Here is a 20,583-nt window from a genome sequence, read left to right as displayed (position 1 = left end):
AGTGTATTTATAGATTAAAATGTGTATTTTTGGGAAAAAATTGAAAAATAAATTAAAAGGGGGTAGAAAACGGATATAATTTTTTGGGAAGTGGGATTTTTTTTAATCGAATTTTTAATTAAAATCCAATTTTTTTTAAAAAAATAAATTGCCAACGGCATTGCCGTTGGCCAATCACAGACTGACATGTAGGCTACTCGCTGGCACGGACGGCAGCGGCAAGAGCGCAGCGGCGAGCAGCGGTTGCCGCGCCGCTGGCACGGACGGACGGACGACGGATTTCAACCGTTGTTGATGCTCTAAATAATACTCCTACTTGTATCCCTGGTCTCCTTCCACGGGAAGTTTTGTCATCTCTCATTAGTAGCTCGATTACTTTTGGGATCTTGGTTTCTAAAACCATGAAATTTGTCTAAAATTTGGTATTTTCTATGAATTTTAAAATTGGTCTACAATATCACAAACTCTGCATTTTGTTTGGTATTTCTCAAACTCACTCAAATAAGATATTTTCAGCAAAATCTTATTTTCCGTAGGCAACCGTGATACTCCCTCCGTTCTATAGTAATAGAGTCATTTTGTCATTTTAGTACGTTCCATAGTAATAGAGTCATTTCTCTTTTTAGTAAAAGTCAACACATTTCTCCACACCTACTTTACTCTCTCTTACTTTATTCTCTCTCTATCTCTCTACATTTTTCATTTTCCACTTTATTTTTCATTTACTTAACTCACCTAACACAATTTTCTCAATCTCCGTGCCGAAAAGAAACGCATCAATTACTATAGAACGGAGGGAGTATGTTTTATGATATTTTAAATCACTTTTTAAGTTCATAACATGTAGGATAAAAAGTCACGTTGAAATCCACGTTCATTTAATTAAGGGTATCGAAACGGGTAGCGGGTATCGGGAAACCCTCAACCCGACCCGCTACCCGACGACAAAGGGAAACGGGGCGGGATCGGGTAGTTTGTTTTAAATTTTTGCAGGTATGGATATACCCGCTACCCGCGCGGGTATACCCGTTAAACCCGATAATACCCGTTATTTTTAGGGTTAGGGTTTTAAAATATTTTATTTTAGTTAATTAGTTTCAAGTTTATATATAATCAGTTTATATTAAACTTTTGAATGGTGATTTAATTTTAGACATGCTTGATGTTTCTATCATATTTGCTTATTTGAAATTTGGATTTGCATTATATTTCATATGTAGTCATATTATATTTAAGAGATGAGAAATCACCATATTTGTGCATAGTTAATAGTTGGAAATTATGCAAATACAACAAAGTAAAAAAAAATACAAATCTAAAATCATAGTGTAGCAACTAGCAACAATTTCAAAATCCATTCTAGAATTACAACATGTACATAAAATTATTGTATTAGATGGCTAGCATTGATGATAGCGAAAACTAAAAGCATAATATCATTGAATAATATAATACACGATTCAAATTATGCCTGCGGGTTTGGGTACCCGTAACTGCGGGTTTGGGATACCCGATGCGGGTATCGGGTTACCCGTATAACTATACAGGTCGGTATTTGGTAGTATAATATTGAAGTTTTCGGGTACAGGTACCCGCGAAATCGGGTTTGGGTATCCGCGGTTACCCGTTTCGACACCCCTAGATTTAATTGTGTCAAGTATGATAAAAATGCCTCGAAAGTTAGTCAAATATAGTAATAGACATGCCGTGGGAAATACCAAACAAAGTGCAAAGTTTGTGATATTATATACCAATTTCAAAGTTCATGGGAAATACCAAATTTTAGGAAAAGTTTATGGTTTTAGTGACTAATTTCCCATTACTTTTTTGGTGCTAAAGCGTGATTATTTAAAATGTAAACCCTCATTTATTTATGTAATTGTGGCAATTCGAATTCCCAATTACTATTATTTAGAGCAAAATATTTTTTAAATTACGACGTTTTCCATCATTGCTAGAATCATACTATAAGATTATAACGAAATATTTTGTACTCTTTGGTTGATAGTAGGAGTATTATAAACTTAATTTATGATGTATCATATGACAATAAGTCAATAATGCTCTAATAAAAATTACTAAATACTAGTGTAAATCAGAAAATACTGATTGGGGATTGATAAAGTTAAAACAAAAAACGAAATATGAACAATAAAATACTAGTAATAACAACCATTAGTTGTCATGAAATAGAGCGTGATGCAGAGCAAGTTGCCAATTTGGTGCTGGGATTTTGTTTATTTTTATACGACACACTGCCATATCTTGAATTTTATTGTTTCACAACAAAGATAATTGATGAATAAAAAATACCACATCTAAATATAAAAAGATTGATGTTAGTGTATTATTACTAACAAACTATGACAATAATGAAGTAATAGAATTCAGAAAGACATGCCCAAATAATTTAGTTTGTCTGAGTATTAAAAATGTACATATATTTAAGGGTTTATTGCTGATAGTACGGTGAGATAGAGATCGGGCAACCAAATACGGAGCCGTCTCATATTACTTGCACTTTTCATTTCGATTCGTCCCAAACTACTAGCAATATTTATATTTTAAGTAAGAATTAGAGATTTAATTAAGATATTAGAGTTAATTAAATATTTCTTTATTATACTTTAAAAATATTAATATAATTATATTAATTACTTAATCTTTATTTACGATAAAAAAAGAAAAGAAAAGTACAAGTAGCATGGGACACGGATGAAACATCATTTAACAATAATTCTTTATTATACTTAAAATATAAATATAATTATATTAATTACTTAATCTTTGATTTACGACCAAAGAAAAGTATAAGTACCATGAGACAGACGAAACATCATTTAGCAATAATTGACCAATTAATTTGGAATTTTTTGATAGTTGATAACTACTGGGCTACTTAAAATATAACTAGTGGGCTACTTAAAATATAACAATTGGGCCAGAGGGCCTGAGTCGTCGACCCAACAATTTTGTGGGACGAGATTTTTACCTAAGTGGCTGAATCAAATATCCACTGAAACTTTCCACAAATGGCGAGAAAATAAAGTTAGAATCCAAAATAAACTCGATTTTTTCCCAACTTAGTTCGATTTATTTACATATTTACAAACACACGATTATACAAATAAAAAATTTAAAAAATTTAATGACCGCAAGGCAACAATCTAATTTATGTGAGGTAGGTTTAGATAATCCGCTCTATTTTCGCACCATTTATTCCCGCGAAAACCACTTTCCTCCTCTCAAATAAAATTTGTCACCGTCATTCATCATTTTACCCCCGATTCTACTATAGGCGTATTCATTCTTAGTTCGAGATTAATGGATAGTAAGGTAATTACCTAATTAGTATTCTTATTTATTGTGTGTGTATATATAGATCTGAGAATGCAGCTATGAAGCTCATCCCATAAGCCTTTCTCATACATATTTGCCCTGCATAGCAGGGAAGGGACTGGGCAAAATCACACACACACACATATATATACATACCAAAATGACGGGATTCAATCCGGCTTACGACGTCGACGTCGCCGACGAAATCCTGCCGCCGCCGCCTCTGAACGCCGAGAAGATGCAGAGGAAGAAGAAGAAGAGCGGCGCCTTTGGCATATTCAGGGCGGCGCTGAACATTCTGCGCAAGCGCACCGGCGAAAAGGAGGCGGCGACGATGAAGAAGGAGAAGAGCAACGGCGGCGGCGAATGGAAGAATATCGTCCAGTCGATGAGGCCGCTGCACGTGCCGGCGTCTCCGTCGCGCGGCGGATTTGACGGAACGGCTTCACCGGCGCCGTCGTGCTCGGGTTCGTCGTGCGGAACGATGAGCCAGTACGCATCGGCGACGAATCTGCGGGATCTGTGCAACGAGGATGAGGAAGAGCAGCGAGATCCGGATGAGGTGTTCGACGCGATTGACGGAGATGAGTTGATCGACGCCAAGGCGGAGGAATTCATCTCTCGATTTTACAAATCGATTCACCACCAGAACTCGATCCACCGTCAGGATAGGGGAGTTTAATTAATCAAATTTCCATCTGCTTTGACTTGTGTTGGAGGCGAGCATTCAGTAGAAAAGGAATGCTTCATTTGATTCATATTTAGCACACATATACATATATATGTATATATGTCTGTGTGTGTGTATAACGTACACGAACTCGACGTATACACGTAGGTATGTGCGTGGTTTGTCCATCACTGTATTTCACATGATCGTAACATGAATAAACTCGTATACACATTACATACTAACATACATACGTGTTCTCATACATATATACCGCGATATATAAGAGATTAGACGTATTTTTGATGATTCGAGGCGGTAGTGAGATGCAAATGCCCCTCTCAGAATTTTGTATGTATGCTCCATACGTCTAACTAAATGTGAAACATTTGCTTATCATCACAAGATTTTTTATAGTGTTATTTTGTGAGAAAATAAAGTAAAAGACTGAAAAAATTGAGATGATGATGTTTCAATTTTAGGAAATACTACTGTCACTTTTAATGTGACAATTAAAAAAAGGAAGACTTAGATGGAGTAATATTTGTTTAATTTCTTCGATTTAGGATGGACTATCACTCTTCATGGTCGTCACTCTCCTTGGTTTGATGTGTGGGTTGTGGCTGTGATGACATATTGTTGACATTCAACGTAGCCTTCAATGTTTTCGGAGGTGGTGTGTGTCGTCGTCGTTGATTTGGACTTGGTGAACCCTGATAACAACCCTGTTGCTGTGGGTTGCCCTCATCTCTTTCTGCCAATAAGTTATAGATTTCTAAGCCACACCATTCTCTGGCTATGTTCAAATTGGTTGGGTTATGATGAATTGGTTGCATCACCACCTATGCTATTGCTAGGATAAGTTTTTTTTATTATTATTGACAAGTGAGCAGAAATTAAAAGGCCATATCACAAGGACTCACGGACATTAACATTAACCACTCCACTACTAAACCATCACTTAGTTTGTGTAAAAAATTTCAGTCAATATAATGAGCGTTGTTGTAAACAATTTGTTTGTTCGAATTGTTGTTGTTTTTCACCTTCATTCCTCTTTATGCTGGATCGTGTTTGGTTTTGTTCGAATTCGTCATCCTTTATCATTCTACTCGAATTGGGCGTGTCATGAATTTGTTGGGGAAACTAATTAAGAATGCCTAAATTGATTAATAGTTACTCAGTGAAAACCTTATAAGAACAAGAAAAGATTAATAAAATCATTACTAATGGATTATTAATGCTAGACGGAAATTGAACGATTTATCTCTTACTCAATCATAAATTAAATGATTCACGATATTTTTTCCACACTTAATCATAAGAGCAGATTCGTTATAAGAAAAATACAACAAACAACAGCAAGCACTGGTATCTCAAAATGAAAACTTTATATGATGGTGGAAATTGGGGGAAAATACACCAGCATGCAGGAAACAAATGTTGAAAATTAAAAGGAAAAAAAATGGTAAATCAGTAGCCATGAATGATGTGAGAGCACTTATTTTTGATCCAGCGCAAACCATTTCTCAAGGAAGCTTTTACCCTACCTTCAACAGTGTAGACTTTGTATCTCGCTATCCGCTTCCGCCGATTCATTCGCGGGCCACCGAATCCCCACGGCTTCGGCGCCTGAGTCGCGTCGATGCGAACCGGCGGCGAGGCGTGAGGGAAACTCGCCGGCGGGTGGATTTGGTTGGCGACGTTATAGTAGCCTCTTCCGCTCACTATTTCCAGCCTCCTTTCTCCGCCGCCAGATCGGAAACTCGGCCGCCCGCTTTGTTCCATACTAGAGAACAGGGGAGAGTGAGAGAGCGCTATAACTATGAGCATCCGTTTTAATGCTTCATTTTCGGACTAAAATATAGAATATTTATTCTTCTGTTAATTTAGAGAGGAAAAAAGTTTAAGAAAAATAAAATAATACTAGTAGTAACTAGACAATTATAAAAAATTACTTATCTATCATTTTTAATAAGAAAATTTAAAAAGAAACGTTTTATTTTTAATTGGATGGATTACTAGTTTTTTTTAATGGAATGGATTACTAGTATTACAAGGTTTTATTTTAAGAATCTGGCGTAAAATCATTTTCAAGAAGGATTTGTATTTTACGAAGAATACATTTTAATTGGTATACATGCGTTGTTATTAAAAAGAATATTTATTTGATTTACACTGCCTAGGAGTAGTAGATAATAAATTAATGTTGTAAAAATAATGAGTGAAATTTAGATTTTGAAAGCATTGATGAGAATGCGCGGATGTATAGCTGTAATTCTAACTTTTTGTAATCATAAAAAATGATTTTTGGTGTTTCAGAATTCAGATTTTTGTGTACTCGATAACACAGGTTTCCACCTTTTTGAAGCATCCTACTTTTATTTAATTTTAATTGCACAAAGCTTATAATTAATGATATCGTGACAACCTTGACCGGCATCGACCTGCCTCCACTCTTAATACCATCATTTTCATACCTATAAAAAGAAAAGCTATAATTTTCATTCTCTCTCAAAAGCTTAGGCCATCCGCAATGGGCGGACGATGGCACGCCCGATGACGCGCATCGTCCGCTCCATTCATCGTCCGCCCCCACTGTGGGTGTGTGGCATAGGCCGCGGACGATAGTCGCGGCCTATGCTTCGGGCTCAACTTAAACCGCGGACGATAGCCATCGTCCGCGCCATCGTCTACTCCATTGCGGACGTCGCGGACGATGGCCATCGTCCGCGACATCGTCCGCCCCATTGTGAAGGTCGCGGACGATGGCACGCGGTTTCGTTTTTTTATAAATAGCGTTCATTTGTAACATTTCATTTCACACGATTTCATCTTCGAAACTTACATTTACATAATTACTACGAAATGGATTCAAGCCCCAATAGCCCTACGTTTAGCGGAGAGGCGCATTGGCCGGGTACAGAACCCGGCGATTATCGTTCGTTCGGCGACAACACCCATTACGATCCCGATTTCAGTACGGAATCGTATGGGTTGTCTGATATAGAGCCGTTGCCGCACCGCCCAACCGCATCGGCCGATCCCGCCCCGCAGCGACCGGTGCCGCCAAGGGGAAGGCGAAGCGGAACCGGCAGCGGGCGCAGAAGTTGCCGCCTCCCGGTGACTGCGATGAGTACGCCCCCGGCCATACGAACTACACCGACGACGAAACTCTCACTTTGGCCCTGTGTTGGGTAGATATATCGGAAGATCCGATATTCGCCAACAACCAGAGACAGACCGCGTACTGGGAGCGCATCGCGGACCTCTACAATTCGGTCAAGCCGCCGACCGCGTACAAGCGCAAGAGTGAGCAACTCCGCAAGCACTGGGATCAAATCAAGAAGCAAGTGAACTTGTACTCGGTGGAGTTCGAGAAGTGCGTGTGGTCACAGGGGAGCGGCGAGAGCGTGCACGACGTGCGCTCTAAAGCGATGTTGTCGTACCGGTCGATGTTCGGCGAGTTCAAGCACGAGGCCATCTGGGCTCTCTTGAGGGAGAAGCAGAAGTTCCAAGGTGGAATTCTGCACACTGGTGCGCCGAAGAGGACGAAGGTCACCGAAGCTGGTGACTACACGAGCAGCGGCAGCGGCACTAACCCGGTTGACCTCAACCGGACGTACGTGGATGAAGGGAGTTCCGGCACACCGGTGTCCTCCCGGCATCAAGGTTGCGAAGACCAAGGGGAAGGCGACCGCGACGTCATCGTCGACCGCTGCCGCCCCTATTCCGGACCCGGATGAGCTCCCGACGCAGACGGCCACCGCGTTTGCGTCGTTAGCTACAGCGTCGATGGCAAGGACGATGTTGCAGACGCACAAGGCCCTCAAGAAGTGCACCGACCCCGAACAAGCCGAGTATCTCCGTGCATTACTCGATGAGTTGCGTAGGAAGTTGAGAATTGGCCCGACTTAGTTTTTTTATTTTTTTAGTTGAATGGTGTAATTTTTTTTATTAAAACTTCGCCGCTTGTTATTTAGTCGTTTTTTTTACTCGTTACGTTTTATTTGAAAATAGTTAAATTAATTAAACAAAACAACAAAATGATGATGTGGCCGTCATAGGGCGCGCCTTAGGGCGCCCCACTGCAGGTGGAGAAGGAGAAGAAGAAGGATAAAAATGCTGACGTGGCGCGCCATAGGGCGCGCCTTAGGGCGCCCCACTGCTGATGGTCTTATGCTAGGATGAATTAAACATAAATCTCATAGTTCAATTTTGCTATTCATCTTTCCGGTCATTCCATTTCTCTCGATTTGTCTTTGTCAATCAAGAGAGAGAATCTCACCCATTCTAAGAAATTACTCTCGTTCTACATGTAACATATACTCCCTCCGTCCCGGACTACTTGCACTTATTTCCTTTCTGGGCGTCCAAGTTATTTGCACTCTTTCCATTTTTAGTAAAAATTATCACCTACAGCCGCAATTGTTGACTTTGCTATACACTCATTCCTTAATCTCCGTGCCGAAAAAGAAATGTGCGAGTAGTCCGGGACGGAGGGAGTATATATTTCCAGCAACTAAACAACAAATGCCCAAGGCCAAGGGCAACCTACTTGAAAAAGTGAGGTTATAATGTATAGTCAACAAGCTCAAAATTTTATATATACACGTTTCAAATGCAGGAAACCAGCAACAAAACCCCAAAATAAGATCTCCACAAAAACGAAGATCAACGTACCCCACTTATCTGAATGGAAGACCCATTGCAGTAGCCTTTCCGACAAGTCTACCTACGAGCAACGCCATTTTTCACAGTTAGCAACGGGAAAAAAAGTTAAACAAATTTTCGAGTTACATCTAATGTTTCACCATCGTCATGTCGCATTCATTAGATATCAGATCAATATATAGACGAGGCAGGGATTAGTGAACGAAACATGAGACATGTATTTGCATAAATGATTTCAGAGGCATGTGAAGAATGTAGTAGTACGAGAGAAGACAACCAGAAAGTTGTGGAGATACTGAGATGGAGGATTACCAGATTGTTTTCGGGTGAACGCCAGTAGACACCTTGAACAGCGGCTGGAAATATTTCGCAAGCAGCTAGAGCATATACTACAAGAGCGTTCATTCCCATCCACTGGAATAATAGAGTAGGCTTCCTAATGCATCTTGTGTCGACCTACATTGTAGAGTTTAATTGAATGTCAATAATGAATCCAACGGAGGTGACAAAACAGATAACTATTCACGGCAGGAACTCACGATATAATAGATAACGGTCAAAAGAACACCAGATGCTCCTGCTGTGACAAACATATAGCTCAATGTGTACAGTGGTTTAGAAAGTGGAACACCTGGAAAAAACGAAGAGTATATAGTAGCCAATTTCCAGGAATATGAAGTACTACATTCCAGGAAGTGAAAAGGCAGAGATTCTCACTAGAAAATGGAAGTACCTGTGACACTTAAAAGATAGCCCAACATCAGAAGAGGGAGAGATGATACAAACCAGATAACTATTCTCTGCTTCTGATCCTGCAAAATGGAACACTGGAATATGATGAGAACGGGCCTCCATCCACATATCCAAGGAAGAAGAAAATACACATATTACCTTACAGTGCACAAGAATGTGCCCATAATGCAACCCAACCAGACATGTAATGGCAGCCATCAGAGAGCTACATTTATTAATTGAAGTACTATTAACAAAGGCTAGTTTGCAATTATCAATAACCAGAACCTTAACCGAAAGAGTATAAACAAAACTTTGAAAACTATCATTCAAATTCCCCACTTTAACTGATTCATGATGGAAGATAAAAAAAACTAATTCATCCATAACCTTAAAATGCCCTCTGGATCAAATGGAGCAAGACACCATGCAGGGGAATTTGGTGGTGGAGGACCATAATCTGGCGAATTGACACTGCATTCCTGTAGATGAACCAGCCACGTATAGATGGATGAGTTGTGCTGAAAAAAATTATAAATGAACCCTATAGAAGAAACTTAAAAGCATAGCAAGAAGAATTTCAAATAGCAACCTTGGTTCTTCTATATACAGGACGTTGATACAGATGATTTTCACCGATAATAACTCGATCAATGAAACCAACTGCAGTGCAAGGAGGTTCAAGGCTACCCCTTATTCCACAGTAGACCTGGAAATGTGAAAGTAGATGATGAGTACAATACTTACAAATAATGGCAAATACTAATACTTTAGGTGTCAGACGAAGTCAATTTGGAGCAGTATTGTACAATTAAAGATTGTTTTCAGATGAATTCAATTTCGCAATAAGAATGTATGAAACTGATTTTCAAAGCACATATCAAATGTCTTTCACAAATACTGATATAAATGCTCCACAAGGGATCTCTGCACTTTGACTCACAGTTTGAGAATTAGAACCAAGTAGAGTTCGTTGGGTCATCCTGAGACTAGATGCATCAAAGTTCCAGTCTGGAACATATAGGCCATACAGCAGACCCATGTATATTACACCTATTAAAATTCCAGCCACGCTACATAAGAGAAAAGAAAATATTATTATAACATTACATAGATTATACTCCCTCCGTCCCCCATTAATTGTCCACTTTTGCTATTTTCGTCCGCCCCCATTAATTGTCCACTTTCACTTTTTACCATAAATGGTAAGTAGGCTCCACATTCAACTAACTCTCTTCCCTAACATTTTATTATAAAACTAATATTATATAAAAGTGGGACTCATATTCCGCTAACTTTTTTAACCCACTTTCCTTTACATTTCTTCAAACTCGAGCCGGAGCCAAAGTGGACAATTATTAGGGGACGGAGGGAGTATCATTATATATGTGTGTCTGTGTTTTTGCACTTTACTCCGTATATTGTATGCTGAAGGAACAATACTATACTGAATTACCTAAAACAAAATTCGTCTGATGTCATCTAAACCTTCCAGTGACTAATAACTATATATAGATTCTGTCAGATTATATATAAAATGATCTGTGAATTATTATCATTTAAATTTGTCCTCACTCACTTGAAGATCTGAGTAGCAATATTCCGAAAACAGAGAGCTTATACTCACGTCTGATACGAATATCTCTTCACGAATGTTATTGTTGAATTAACAGCATAATTGTTTACAAGCCATATCTCCAAAGTTGAAGCCAGCATATATCCAATTGCAATCCTCTAGAACACAGAAAGTTACAATTGATGACAACCTAAGAAGTTGCATTACTTTTGTATGTAATGAAATGATACAAGAACAGAGCTATCAAGGTCATATATTAACACCATACTTCTGAAGAATGAGGGCAGGTCATGATACCTGTAGCACACCCATTACTCGTATTTTCTCCAGATCAATTCCATAAGTTAAATCACCACGGCCATGAAAATAACCACCTAAGCATATATACCAAAGAGACTATTCAAACATTGTGACCAAAAGAGCAATTGATGTTAAGGGCTCAGCCACTAATAACTCCACCTCAAAAGAGGCAAAGTACCAATATACAATTCAACTATCTCGGGATAACAATAATAACAATACTTCCTACACGGAATTTTATACCCTTGGTAAGACAATTTCAATACTAAACCTCACTACGATTCTACCTTGAAGGATCATTCCTAGGAGAAAGAGCTTGATAGATCTTGCCATTACTCTCTTCGTGGCTTCTAATCTGTTTTCTACTTTCTGCATCAGAAACGGGAAAAGCCTGTTCAGCTACTACTACTTTTAACAGAAATAAAGTGAACTGATTGCCAATTGAAGTCTACTTGTTGAATTGAAAGCAAATCATTGAGAAAATCATATCAATTCCAAATTGTTCCGTTTCCTTTTTTTTTTGTTATTGTAGAGAAGCTTCAAACTAATTCATACCTTGAACACGAGACTGGCAGAAACACCAACTCCAAAGAGAAAAAACGGCATAACAAAGTCTGCGAGAGTCAATCCGAACCACGGCGCATGGTTTATTGACGGAAATGCCCCTCCAGCATCATCAACCAATATCATCAACTGTAAAAAAATTGTTCAAATTTACAAAAATCAAAAACTAAAATAAAATATGAAAGGGAAGTTGAAATCACGGCATTAAATGAGTAATTCTATGATTCTAGGGGAGGCGAACCGCAACAGTGAGTCCTCGGAAAACGTCGAGCGATACGAGGCGTTGTTTAGGATTAGTTGAAATCATAGGGGGTGGCGGTATATCCGGCTCCGCCTCTCCGCCAGAATATTCCAAGTTAGAGTCGTGGAGAAGCGGCGTACGGTCTCCGCCGGCGTCAGCAGATACCGCCATGATTGAAGCCATTCGCAGCTGTTCTACGCCGCCTCTGGAACGAATTGTACTATCCAAATTTTATCGGAGTCTTCACCTGGCGTTGGCTACTTTTTTTTCAGAACTATATTCAGTAATTCAACTGATGGTTTAGCTACTAACGGAATTTGCTTGTTTTTACATTTAATTTAATTTTAATATATTTGAAATTGTTATTAATATTTTATACGGGGTAGGAGTACTAAGTTTTATCAAAAATCAATCGTTCGATTAGTTGTTACTTAGGTTATTTGTACGTAAATATATCGACTTTCAATATTTTTATATTTTCTTCTTGAAATTTTATTTTTGAATTTGAATGTATGAACTTTCCGTTTTTTTCTTTCTTAATCTAAATTTATGAACTTTCAGTTTTTTCCTAAAAAAACCCATTTTTAAAATTAAAGCTATCGTATATGTTGGAAGTGCCAATGTGGCAAAAAGCGACAAGTATTAAAGCTGAAAAGTATTCGAACTTTCGAGATTTTTCTAGAATTTCTCCAAACTTTGGAATTTTATGAGTTTTTCATTAATATTCTCTCCGTCCCCAAATAATATGCATTTTTTGGTCGGCACAAGTTTTAATGTAAAATTCGTAAAGTAAGAGAGAGGTAGAGAGAAAAAATAATTAAAGTATTGTTAGTGGATAATGGGTCCCACCTCATTAGAGATAAAAGACTTTCCCAAATTAAAAAGTGTATATTCTTGTGGGACGGACTAAGAGCATCCACAATAGCGCCTAGCGCACCGCCTAGCCGAGCGCCGGCGCTAGGCGGTCTATTGCAGCCGCCCAGCGATTTTCGCGAAAAAAAACCGCCTAGCGCTCGGCGGTTCCGTGGCGCTAGGCTGTGCGCTAGGCGATCCGCTAGGCGCTATTGCAGCATCCGGATCGCCTAGCGCACCGCCTAGCGCGAATTTTTAATTTTTTTTTTTGTTTTCGAAACACTATATATACGCGACTTGCCCGTCATTTTCATTCGCACCACTTGTATATACGCGAAACACTATATATACGCGAAACACTATATATACGCGATTTAATTGAAGAGTTATGGGCGCGGATGACTGCACGACAGTAGTTTTTTTTGTTAATTATGTAATTTTTTTTAATTAATGTACTTTTTAAATTTTAATAATATTATTGAATTTTCTCTTATATGTATCGTAAATTAAATTGCGTATTTTGTGTGATTGTTAATTATTTGTTTTATATAATTTTGAGTGATGTGGCTATTGATGTGGCTGAGCTATTTATGATGTGACTAGGCTATGACTGGGCTATTTATGATGTGGCAGGAGGATTTTTAGTGTTGATGATGTGGCAGGAGGAGTTTGTGGCTAGGCTATGGCTAGGCTATTGCTGGGCTATTCCTATTGTGGATGACCTAAAAAAAATGCATATTCTTGTAGGACGGGAAGTGATAAATAATTAAAGTGAATGGAGAGCGGGGGAGTAATAAATAATTAAAGTGAATGGAGAGTAAAATAAGATATCAAATAATGTAAATAAAAGTCTTAGCTAAATTAAGACTCTCTTACTTTATACTCTAACTATTTATTATTATTTTTACAAAACGAATGCAGAAAATAAGTGCGACAAACTTTTAGGGACGGATGAAGTATTTTATATTTATAACTATGGAGAGTGATTTTATAATAATATTTCATTAACATTTTTAACATTACATCATTTAAAAAAAGTATAGTATAATAAAAATAAAATATTAATATATACAAATTTTTACATAATCACTTAAATCGTGAAACTAAAGTATTACTATTTATGAATAATAAAATGGTAATCATTCTACTGATTTACCACCTTTCGCTACGCAGATGGTAATATAATAAGTGTACTCCATATGAACTTTAATTTGACCAACTTTTTTTATTGGGGAAAAATTAGAAACAATCAAAATTCGTGTATTAACATTTAAATTTAAAAGTTATGGAAAAAAATTCAAATATGCTGAAAGTTTGTGTATTTACAGATAAATAATCCTTTAATTAATTTATTTATTTGAAATAATAGAGAAAATAGATAAAATGATGGTTATAAAATTAAAATATCAATAATATTTTTTAATATACTATAATTAAATAGCGTTGGAATGTGCGTTAAATCGTAGATGGTATTTTAATGATGCTCATTTTAATAAGCTACTAGTTACAATGTTTAGTGCTTCTTGCATTTCCTCGTTATATACTACCTCATAATTTTACCAGATACTCGCATTTTTTAATCCAAAATACAAAATGAATTATGTGTTGATTAGTTTAATAATGTATTGCCGTCAAACGCTAACTTCTAATCTTCGGATAATTACATGTTTTATACAAAATGTTTCACATTTATTACAAAAAATATTAAGTTTACGTATTTCATACAAAAAGTTAACCTATTATTTTAAAATAATACATTCCGTCAAGTCCGACTAACACCGTTAATTCTAATTACATCATACATACAAAATGTTTCACAAATGTTTCAAATTAGTACAAAATGTTTTAAGTTTACATGAATCATATTATTAGTGTTTTAAGTTAATACATTTCGTTAAATATTTTAAACATGGTTAGTTAGTTTTGTAATATGTCCAACTTATCAACATAATAGGGATTATAATTAGAGATTTAATACAATTAATCACTCCAAAAAAATAATAGTCAATATCAATTCTTCCAGCATTTGCTCGTGGTTTAAAAAAATTTGTCTCTCAATATTCCACTTTTTTATTGTATTCTTTATAGCACATATATAAAATAAGTCCATATTCCATCTTCACAAAATGACTAATTTGAGTTTGGACCAGTTAATAAGTAAATATTTAATTTTTACGAAAAAGAGTCAATATTCTTTTGGTTTTATTCTCCATTGTTACGAAAAAGAGTAAATATTCTTTGGTTTTATTCTCCATTGTTACGTTAGAAAACTTTGACCTTGGTTTTTTTCCTATGTATTTTTTATTTTTTTGAATAAGTAATAGTATTTGAAATAATTAATGGAATGTTATAGTTTAAAACTTTTTGTACAAATGTGAACTATTGGTGAAATTTTTTGTATGTGTGATGTAATTGGAATTAACGGTGTTAGTAGGAATTTGATAGATGTATAATTTTAAAATACTATGTAAACTGTTTGTATGAAATATGTAAACTTAATACTTTTTGTACTAAATTAAAACAAGGTGAAACATTGCGTACGAAAAATGTAATTACCCTCTAATCTTACCCTAATCTCGCGGTGCAGGAGATTGAAGCCCACAAATTCAAATTGAGTGGCAATATCGTTAAATAATTAAAGAAAGAGGGCAGTTATGTTGGGGAGGGTCGTTGGAACCGCTACAATCATCGCGGTGCAGGAGATTGCAGCCCCATTCTCAATTCGCATGAAAAAAAATCCCAGCTTTCTCTCTCTACTCAACTCAAACTCATTTTCTCTCTCCATTTGAAAAAGAAATTCTTCAAATTCTGAAGCTTTTCGTCCGTATCCATAAATATTCTTCCACACTACCGTTCTCCTCTAACACCAAACAAAGGCAACGCAATTATTGAGCAATATCGGCCATTTCTAGGATTTGAAATTTCGCCCCTCCCTTTTTGATCGATGTCGTTAAGGCCGAACGCCAGGACGGAGGTCCGCCGGAGCCGCTATAAGGTGGCGGTCGACGCGGAGGAGGGACGCAGGAGGCGGGAGGACAACATGGTGGAGATCCGGAAGAATAGAAGAGAGGAGAATTTGCTCAAAAAGCGGCGGGAAGGGCTTCAACCTCAGCAGCTACCCTCTGCAGTCAACGTTCCGCAGCTTGATAAGAAGGTATTAGTTGTTCAACGATTTTTTTTTGCTATAATTAAAGTTAGGCTTGGATCTGATCGAATTGGATTGATTATTGATTCATGAATCTGCTCGTCTTGTTTCTATTGAATTTACTGTCTAGTATTTTGAAATTTGTAATTGTCATATATGATCTGGTGATTAAATGTCTAAGTAATATAATTGGGTCTGCCTAGCATGTTTTAGTTGGATCAATAGGGTTTATAGAAACTTCATGTCGCGATTTGTGAGATGCTTTTACATTTTAATTTTGAGTTGTGGGTTGCATCGTGCATGCCGTGTCCTTTTCAGCTTGAAAGTCTTCCAGCATTGATTGATGGTGTTTGGTCTGACGATGGTCCGCGGCAACTGGAGTCCACAACTCAGTTCCGGAAACTTCTTTCAATTGGTAATTGGTTAAGCTCTACTTAGTGATACAATTTGGGTTTATTGTTTTCACTTTCGAGCTCAACCTGGATTATTTTATTATGGTTTGTTATAATAGAGCGAAATCCGCCGATTGAGGAAGTAATACAGTCCGGAGTTGTTCCTAGGTTTGTAGAGTTTCTTGCAAGGGACGATTATCCGCAACTTCAGGTATGTTGTGGTGGATGTTTTTGTGTTCTTTTGATGAATAGTTGTTATGACTTTTGATTATGCAATGATGCATGACTTATTCCTTTATTTAGTTTGAGGCAGCATGGGCCCTCACAAACATTGCCTCTGGAACATCTGATAACACCAAGGTTGTGATTGATCATGGCGCTGTCCCAATATTTGTGAAACTTCTTACTTCTCCAAGTGATGATGTTCGCGAACAGGTATGCATACATGGATGTATATATACTGTTATCTTTATGCTTGTATTGCCACTTTGCCAGTGGCACGCACAAATGATATATGTTGAACTTGTTACTTTTAGATAATTTGATTTTCTTTGACTACTTGTGCAGGCAGTCTGGGCTTTAGGAAACGTTGCAGGTGACTCACCAAAATGTCGTGATCTGGTTCTTGGTTATGGGGCTTTAATGCCGTTGTTGTCACAATTTAGTGACCAATTGAAACTATCCATGTTGAGAAATGCAACATGGACTCTGTCAAACTTTTGTAGGGGAAAGCCACAGCCTCCGTTTGAACAGGTTTGTCTTTCAGTAGTTTGTTTCAGTTTTTTGTGCATCTTTTCACTGCCAATTCCATTTACATGTCATGATTAAATCCTTGACCAGGTGAAGCCCGCCCTCCTTGCTCTTACTCTTCTTATTCATATGAATGATGAAGAGGTCCTAACAGATGCATGCTGGGCGCTTTCATATCTATCTGATGGTGTTAATGAGAAAATCCAAGCTGTGATTGACGCTGATGTTTGTCCTCGTCTTATTGAGCTTTTACTGTAAGTGGCAGAATGTGTAATACTCTTCCCAAATTTCTTGTTTGGTTATATCCGTACATTTATTAGTTTGGTACACTTTTGACGATTATATTTTGTTTTCTATTTGTTCTTTTCTGGGTTTTTCAGACACCCATCACCATCTGTTTTGATACCTGCCCTGCGCACTGTAGGAAATATTGTGACTGGTGATGATGTCCAGACTCAGGTATTTAGACGGACATCTTTCTCCGGTCAGTAATAAAACTGTTTATTTCCCAACATAGAGTTCATCCTAGGATTACCTTCAATGATTGTTTGCATGTCTTTTCCGGCACTCTGTGTGGAAGACACTGGTTTTTGTCCTATAAGGATACATTGACATGTGATAACAAAAGCGACCTTTTAGTGATATAAAAATTGATGTTTATTGTTTACCTGCACTTTATTTTGGGAAGGCGCAATAATTTTGTTGTTAGTCCGCAGTGGCTTTGCTTTGAACTAGACACTCAGGATCTTTGCAATCATTTTCAGGTCATCATTGAAAAGGGGGCTCTTCCTTGCCTGCTTAACTTGTTGACACAAAATTATAAGAAAAGTATCAAGAAAGAAGCTTGTTGGACCATCTCAAACATAACAGCAGGAAATAAGGACCAGATCCAGGTACCCAAACTTGGACAAGTGAACTAGTTATCTACAATTTCACTGTAACTAATTACCATTGCTGCACGGAAAATGTAGATACAGACAGTAAAAATGTATTCTGTTACGCCAATTGCTTCTATGGACTAGCTGCTTATTCTCCTCCTCAAAAATAGTGGTTTTTCTGTTTTATGCTATAATGCTGTAATTTAAAAGGCTTGTTAATTTAATGTTCAGGCTGTGATTGCTGCTGGTATTTTCTCTCCTCTCCTTGCTCTGCTTCAAAGTGCTGAATTTGAGATAAAGAAAGAGGCTGCCTGGGCTATTTCAAATGCCACTTCTGGTGGAACTCCAGACCAGATCAAGTAAAAAATTTCAACCTCTTTCGGTCTTTCCTAGTTATTTCATGTTGTGGAATGTGTGGCTTGAAAGTTAATCCAACATCTACAGGTTTTTGGTTGGTGAGGGATGTATAAAGCCGATGTGCGACCTTCTTATTTGTCCCGATCCACGCATTGTCACAGTCTGCTTGGAAGGCCTTGAGAACATTCTTAAGGTTGGAGAAGCTGAGAAGAGCCAAGGTAACACCGGAGATGTGAATGTCTATGCTCAAATGATTGATGACGCAGAAGGTCTAGAGATGATTGAAAATCTCCAAAGTCATGACAACAATGAAATCTATGAGAAGTCTGTGAAGATTCTTGAAACATATTGGTTGGAAGACGATGATGAACAGGTCATGTCTGGAGATGCTACACAACAATCTGGCTTTAACTTTGGAGGCGGTGACCTACCTGTTCCAACAGGGGGCTTTCAGTTCAGTTGAAGGTGAAGTAAATGTTTTCATTTTGAGTCTTTTATCTTGGCCTGTCTAGTAACCACTCTGTGTAGTGGTCTGTGCATCTACTTGTCAATATTGTGTCTAGCTTTATTTATGGTTAATCCTGATCATATAGTTTTGGATCCTTTCCCTTATGATGTATATATGAATGTGACCAACCGTAGCATGAAAATAGTTGAAATTTACAGGAAGCTCATGAGGAACTTGAATGGATGTCCAATGGATCTGGCTGGTTGAGTTTTGTCTGGAGTCTGGTCGGCTGTCGGTCTCTTATGTTTTTAACTTATCGTAATGCCAGTTGTGGATATGAGAGATGGCGTCCAAGGTGTAGTATTCCCTGAAGGTGGTTGGATACTAGAAAGAGGGATTGTCTGGTGGCGCCAAGACGGCTATCTCACATGTTTTTGTTTGCAGTGAACCATATTTGCAAAATCTTTTTTCTTATCATACCTTTTTCTGCAATGGTAGCATGAATATCATGTAGTACTATATTATATGGAAAACATCTTCCATGCTCGCCAGAGTATATAAAGTTGAAGTTGAGTCGTTTTTATGTGATTGTCCTGTAGTTGCTTTTTTCTTTTTGGATTTTGGTAAATACAATGAAATCTTGTGCACATTCGTTTGCTTCAGCAATCAGTAGCCTAAGCAGTTTGTTTTTATTTATTCTTGAGTTTTGCTGATTTCTTCTCGAGTTATATATGATTACTTATATTGGATAATATCAGCGTTATTGGCTTTGCTCAAATGAAATTGGGAATTTGGCCTTGTATTTATGACGTTACAATTCAAGTGTTGGAGTAATATTCTGTTTTGGCAGAGTATTTTCTACCAGTGTTAGCATCATTTTCAGTAAAATCACATAACTAATAAATGTTTGCAGGCTAGCATAATTTCTTCTATGAATTTACAATCAACTTGTTTTTGCCTTTTTGGTAATATTCTTGTTATTAAAAAATGTGCTATTTTTATTGTACGGATATGCTCACTATTTTTTGTTAGATGAAGCTTTTGCTACTTACTGCTTCATGTAACAGCGACACATTCTTACTTATTAAAGTTTAGACACATTCTTACTTATTAAAGTTTAGAGAATCCACAATAGGACAAACATCCCAATAGCCTAGTGCTAGGGCATCCCAAAAATACCTCCTGTCACGTCACTAGTACATCTCACTGCACTGCCGCATCACTAGTACATCCCACTGCACTGCCGCATCATTAGGACATCCCACTGCACAATAAAAGCTTAGCAGTAGGACTAACCAATAGCCTAACACAATAATAACAAATTCACAAATATGGAATTAAAAAAAATTCGACACGAATACGGACGGAGAAAGTGCAATAATAATTTCATTAAATAAAAAAAATAATAGTACAATTCAACCAAAAAAAACAATGATTTAAACAAATTACATTATAAATATCAACGTGCACTCCTCCGCGCTCATAACTCTTCAATTATATCTTTCTGGAGTCGAATATGAGCTTCTTGTTGTAGAAGATCGACAAATGCACGGATCCGTTCGGCGTCCCCATGAGGTATCCTCATTCGTACATTGGCGGTGGACACGCCATGGCTTGGACCGGCAGCATCTTCATTGGTCCAATTAGTCAGTTCTGGACTTTTATTTT

The 20,583-nt window shown here is 37.4% G+C and overlaps 3 protein-coding genes across 5 annotated transcripts; 2 read left to right on the top strand and 1 right to left on the bottom strand.

The window, feature by feature from the left end:
- The first annotated feature begins 3,141 nt into the window (after positions 1–3,141).
- LOC121743926 lies at positions 3,142–4,254 on the top strand. Its single transcript, XM_042137330.1, has one exon. The coding sequence runs from the start codon at positions 3,500–3,502 to the stop codon at positions 4,019–4,021; it is 522 nt and encodes a 173-aa protein (XP_041993264.1). The 5' UTR covers positions 3,142–3,499; the 3' UTR covers positions 4,022–4,254.
- Positions 4,255–8,529: 4,275 nt separating this feature from the next.
- Positions 8,530–12,414, bottom strand: LOC121744318 (heparan-alpha-glucosaminide N-acetyltransferase-like). 3 transcript variants are annotated; one of them, XM_042137818.1, is made up of 13 exons: positions 12,094–12,413; positions 11,844–11,981; positions 11,576–11,657; positions 11,286–11,362; positions 11,040–11,146; positions 10,356–10,485; positions 10,005–10,121; positions 9,803–9,894; positions 9,572–9,638; positions 9,414–9,507; positions 9,220–9,311; positions 8,993–9,136; positions 8,530–8,741 (listed from the first exon to the last, which is right to left on the bottom strand). In XM_042137818.1, exons 1-13 carry the CDS (start codon positions 12,274–12,276, stop codon positions 8,601–8,603), a joined length of 1,464 nt encoding a protein of 487 aa, XP_041993752.1. In that variant the 5' UTR covers positions 12,277–12,413; the 3' UTR covers positions 8,530–8,600. The 3 variants fall into 3 exon arrangements, with proteins under 3 accessions (XP_041993752.1, XP_041993753.1, XP_041993754.1); XM_042137819.1 differs by having other exon boundaries at positions 9,414–9,492; positions 12,094–12,412; XM_042137820.1 differs by lacking the exons at positions 10,356–10,485; positions 11,040–11,146 and having other exon boundaries at positions 12,094–12,414.
- Positions 12,415–15,667: 3,253 nt separating this feature from the next.
- On the top strand, positions 15,668–19,564 carry LOC121744317 (importin subunit alpha-like). The gene is made up of 11 exons (XM_042137816.1): positions 15,668–16,099; positions 16,409–16,505; positions 16,602–16,693; positions 16,786–16,917; positions 17,050–17,235; positions 17,323–17,486; positions 17,613–17,691; positions 17,997–18,125; positions 18,342–18,469; positions 18,555–18,932; positions 19,134–19,564. The coding sequence occupies exons 1-10, from the start codon at positions 15,890–15,892 to the stop codon at positions 18,928–18,930; spliced, it is 1,593 nt and encodes a 530-aa protein (XP_041993750.1). The 5' UTR covers positions 15,668–15,889; the 3' UTR covers positions 18,931–18,932; positions 19,134–19,564.
- Positions 19,565–20,583: the final 1,019 nt, after the last annotated feature.

The sequence above is a fragment of the Salvia splendens genome, chromosome 8, assembly GCF_004379255.2.
Source record: "Salvia splendens isolate huo1 chromosome 8, SspV2, whole genome shotgun sequence".
Classification (NCBI taxonomy): Eukaryota; Viridiplantae; Streptophyta; class Magnoliopsida; order Lamiales; family Lamiaceae; genus Salvia; species Salvia splendens.
This window is presented reverse-complemented; position numbering and strand designations above follow the sequence as displayed.

Bases quoted from the DNA above. Each gene is read 5' to 3' on its own strand.
- LOC121743926 (XM_042137330.1), top strand. From the start codon at position 3,500: ATGACGGGATTCAATCCGGCTTACGACGTCGACGTCGCCGACGAAATC.
- LOC121744318 (XM_042137818.1), bottom strand. From the start codon at position 12,276: ATGGCTTCAATCATGGCGGTATCTGCTGACGCCGGCGGAGACCGTACG. The intron at 11,982-12,093 runs GTTCGCCTCCCC...ATTTTTTTACAG, and splicing joins TCCGAGGACTCACTGTTGCG to TTGATGATATTGGTTGATGA. The intron at 11,147-11,285 runs GTATCATGACCT...TCTGTGTTCTAG, and splicing joins GAGTAATGGGTGTGCTACAG to AGGATTGCAATTGGATATAT.
- LOC121744317 (XM_042137816.1), top strand. From the start codon at position 15,890: ATGTCGTTAAGGCCGAACGCCAGGACGGAGGTCCGCCGGAGCCGCTAT. The intron at 16,506-16,601 runs GTAATTGGTTAA...TTGTTATAATAG, and splicing joins CCGGAAACTTCTTTCAATTG to AGCGAAATCCGCCGATTGAG. The intron at 17,487-17,612 runs GTAAGTGGCAGA...TGGGTTTTTCAG, and splicing joins CGTCTTATTGAGCTTTTACT to ACACCCATCACCATCTGTTT.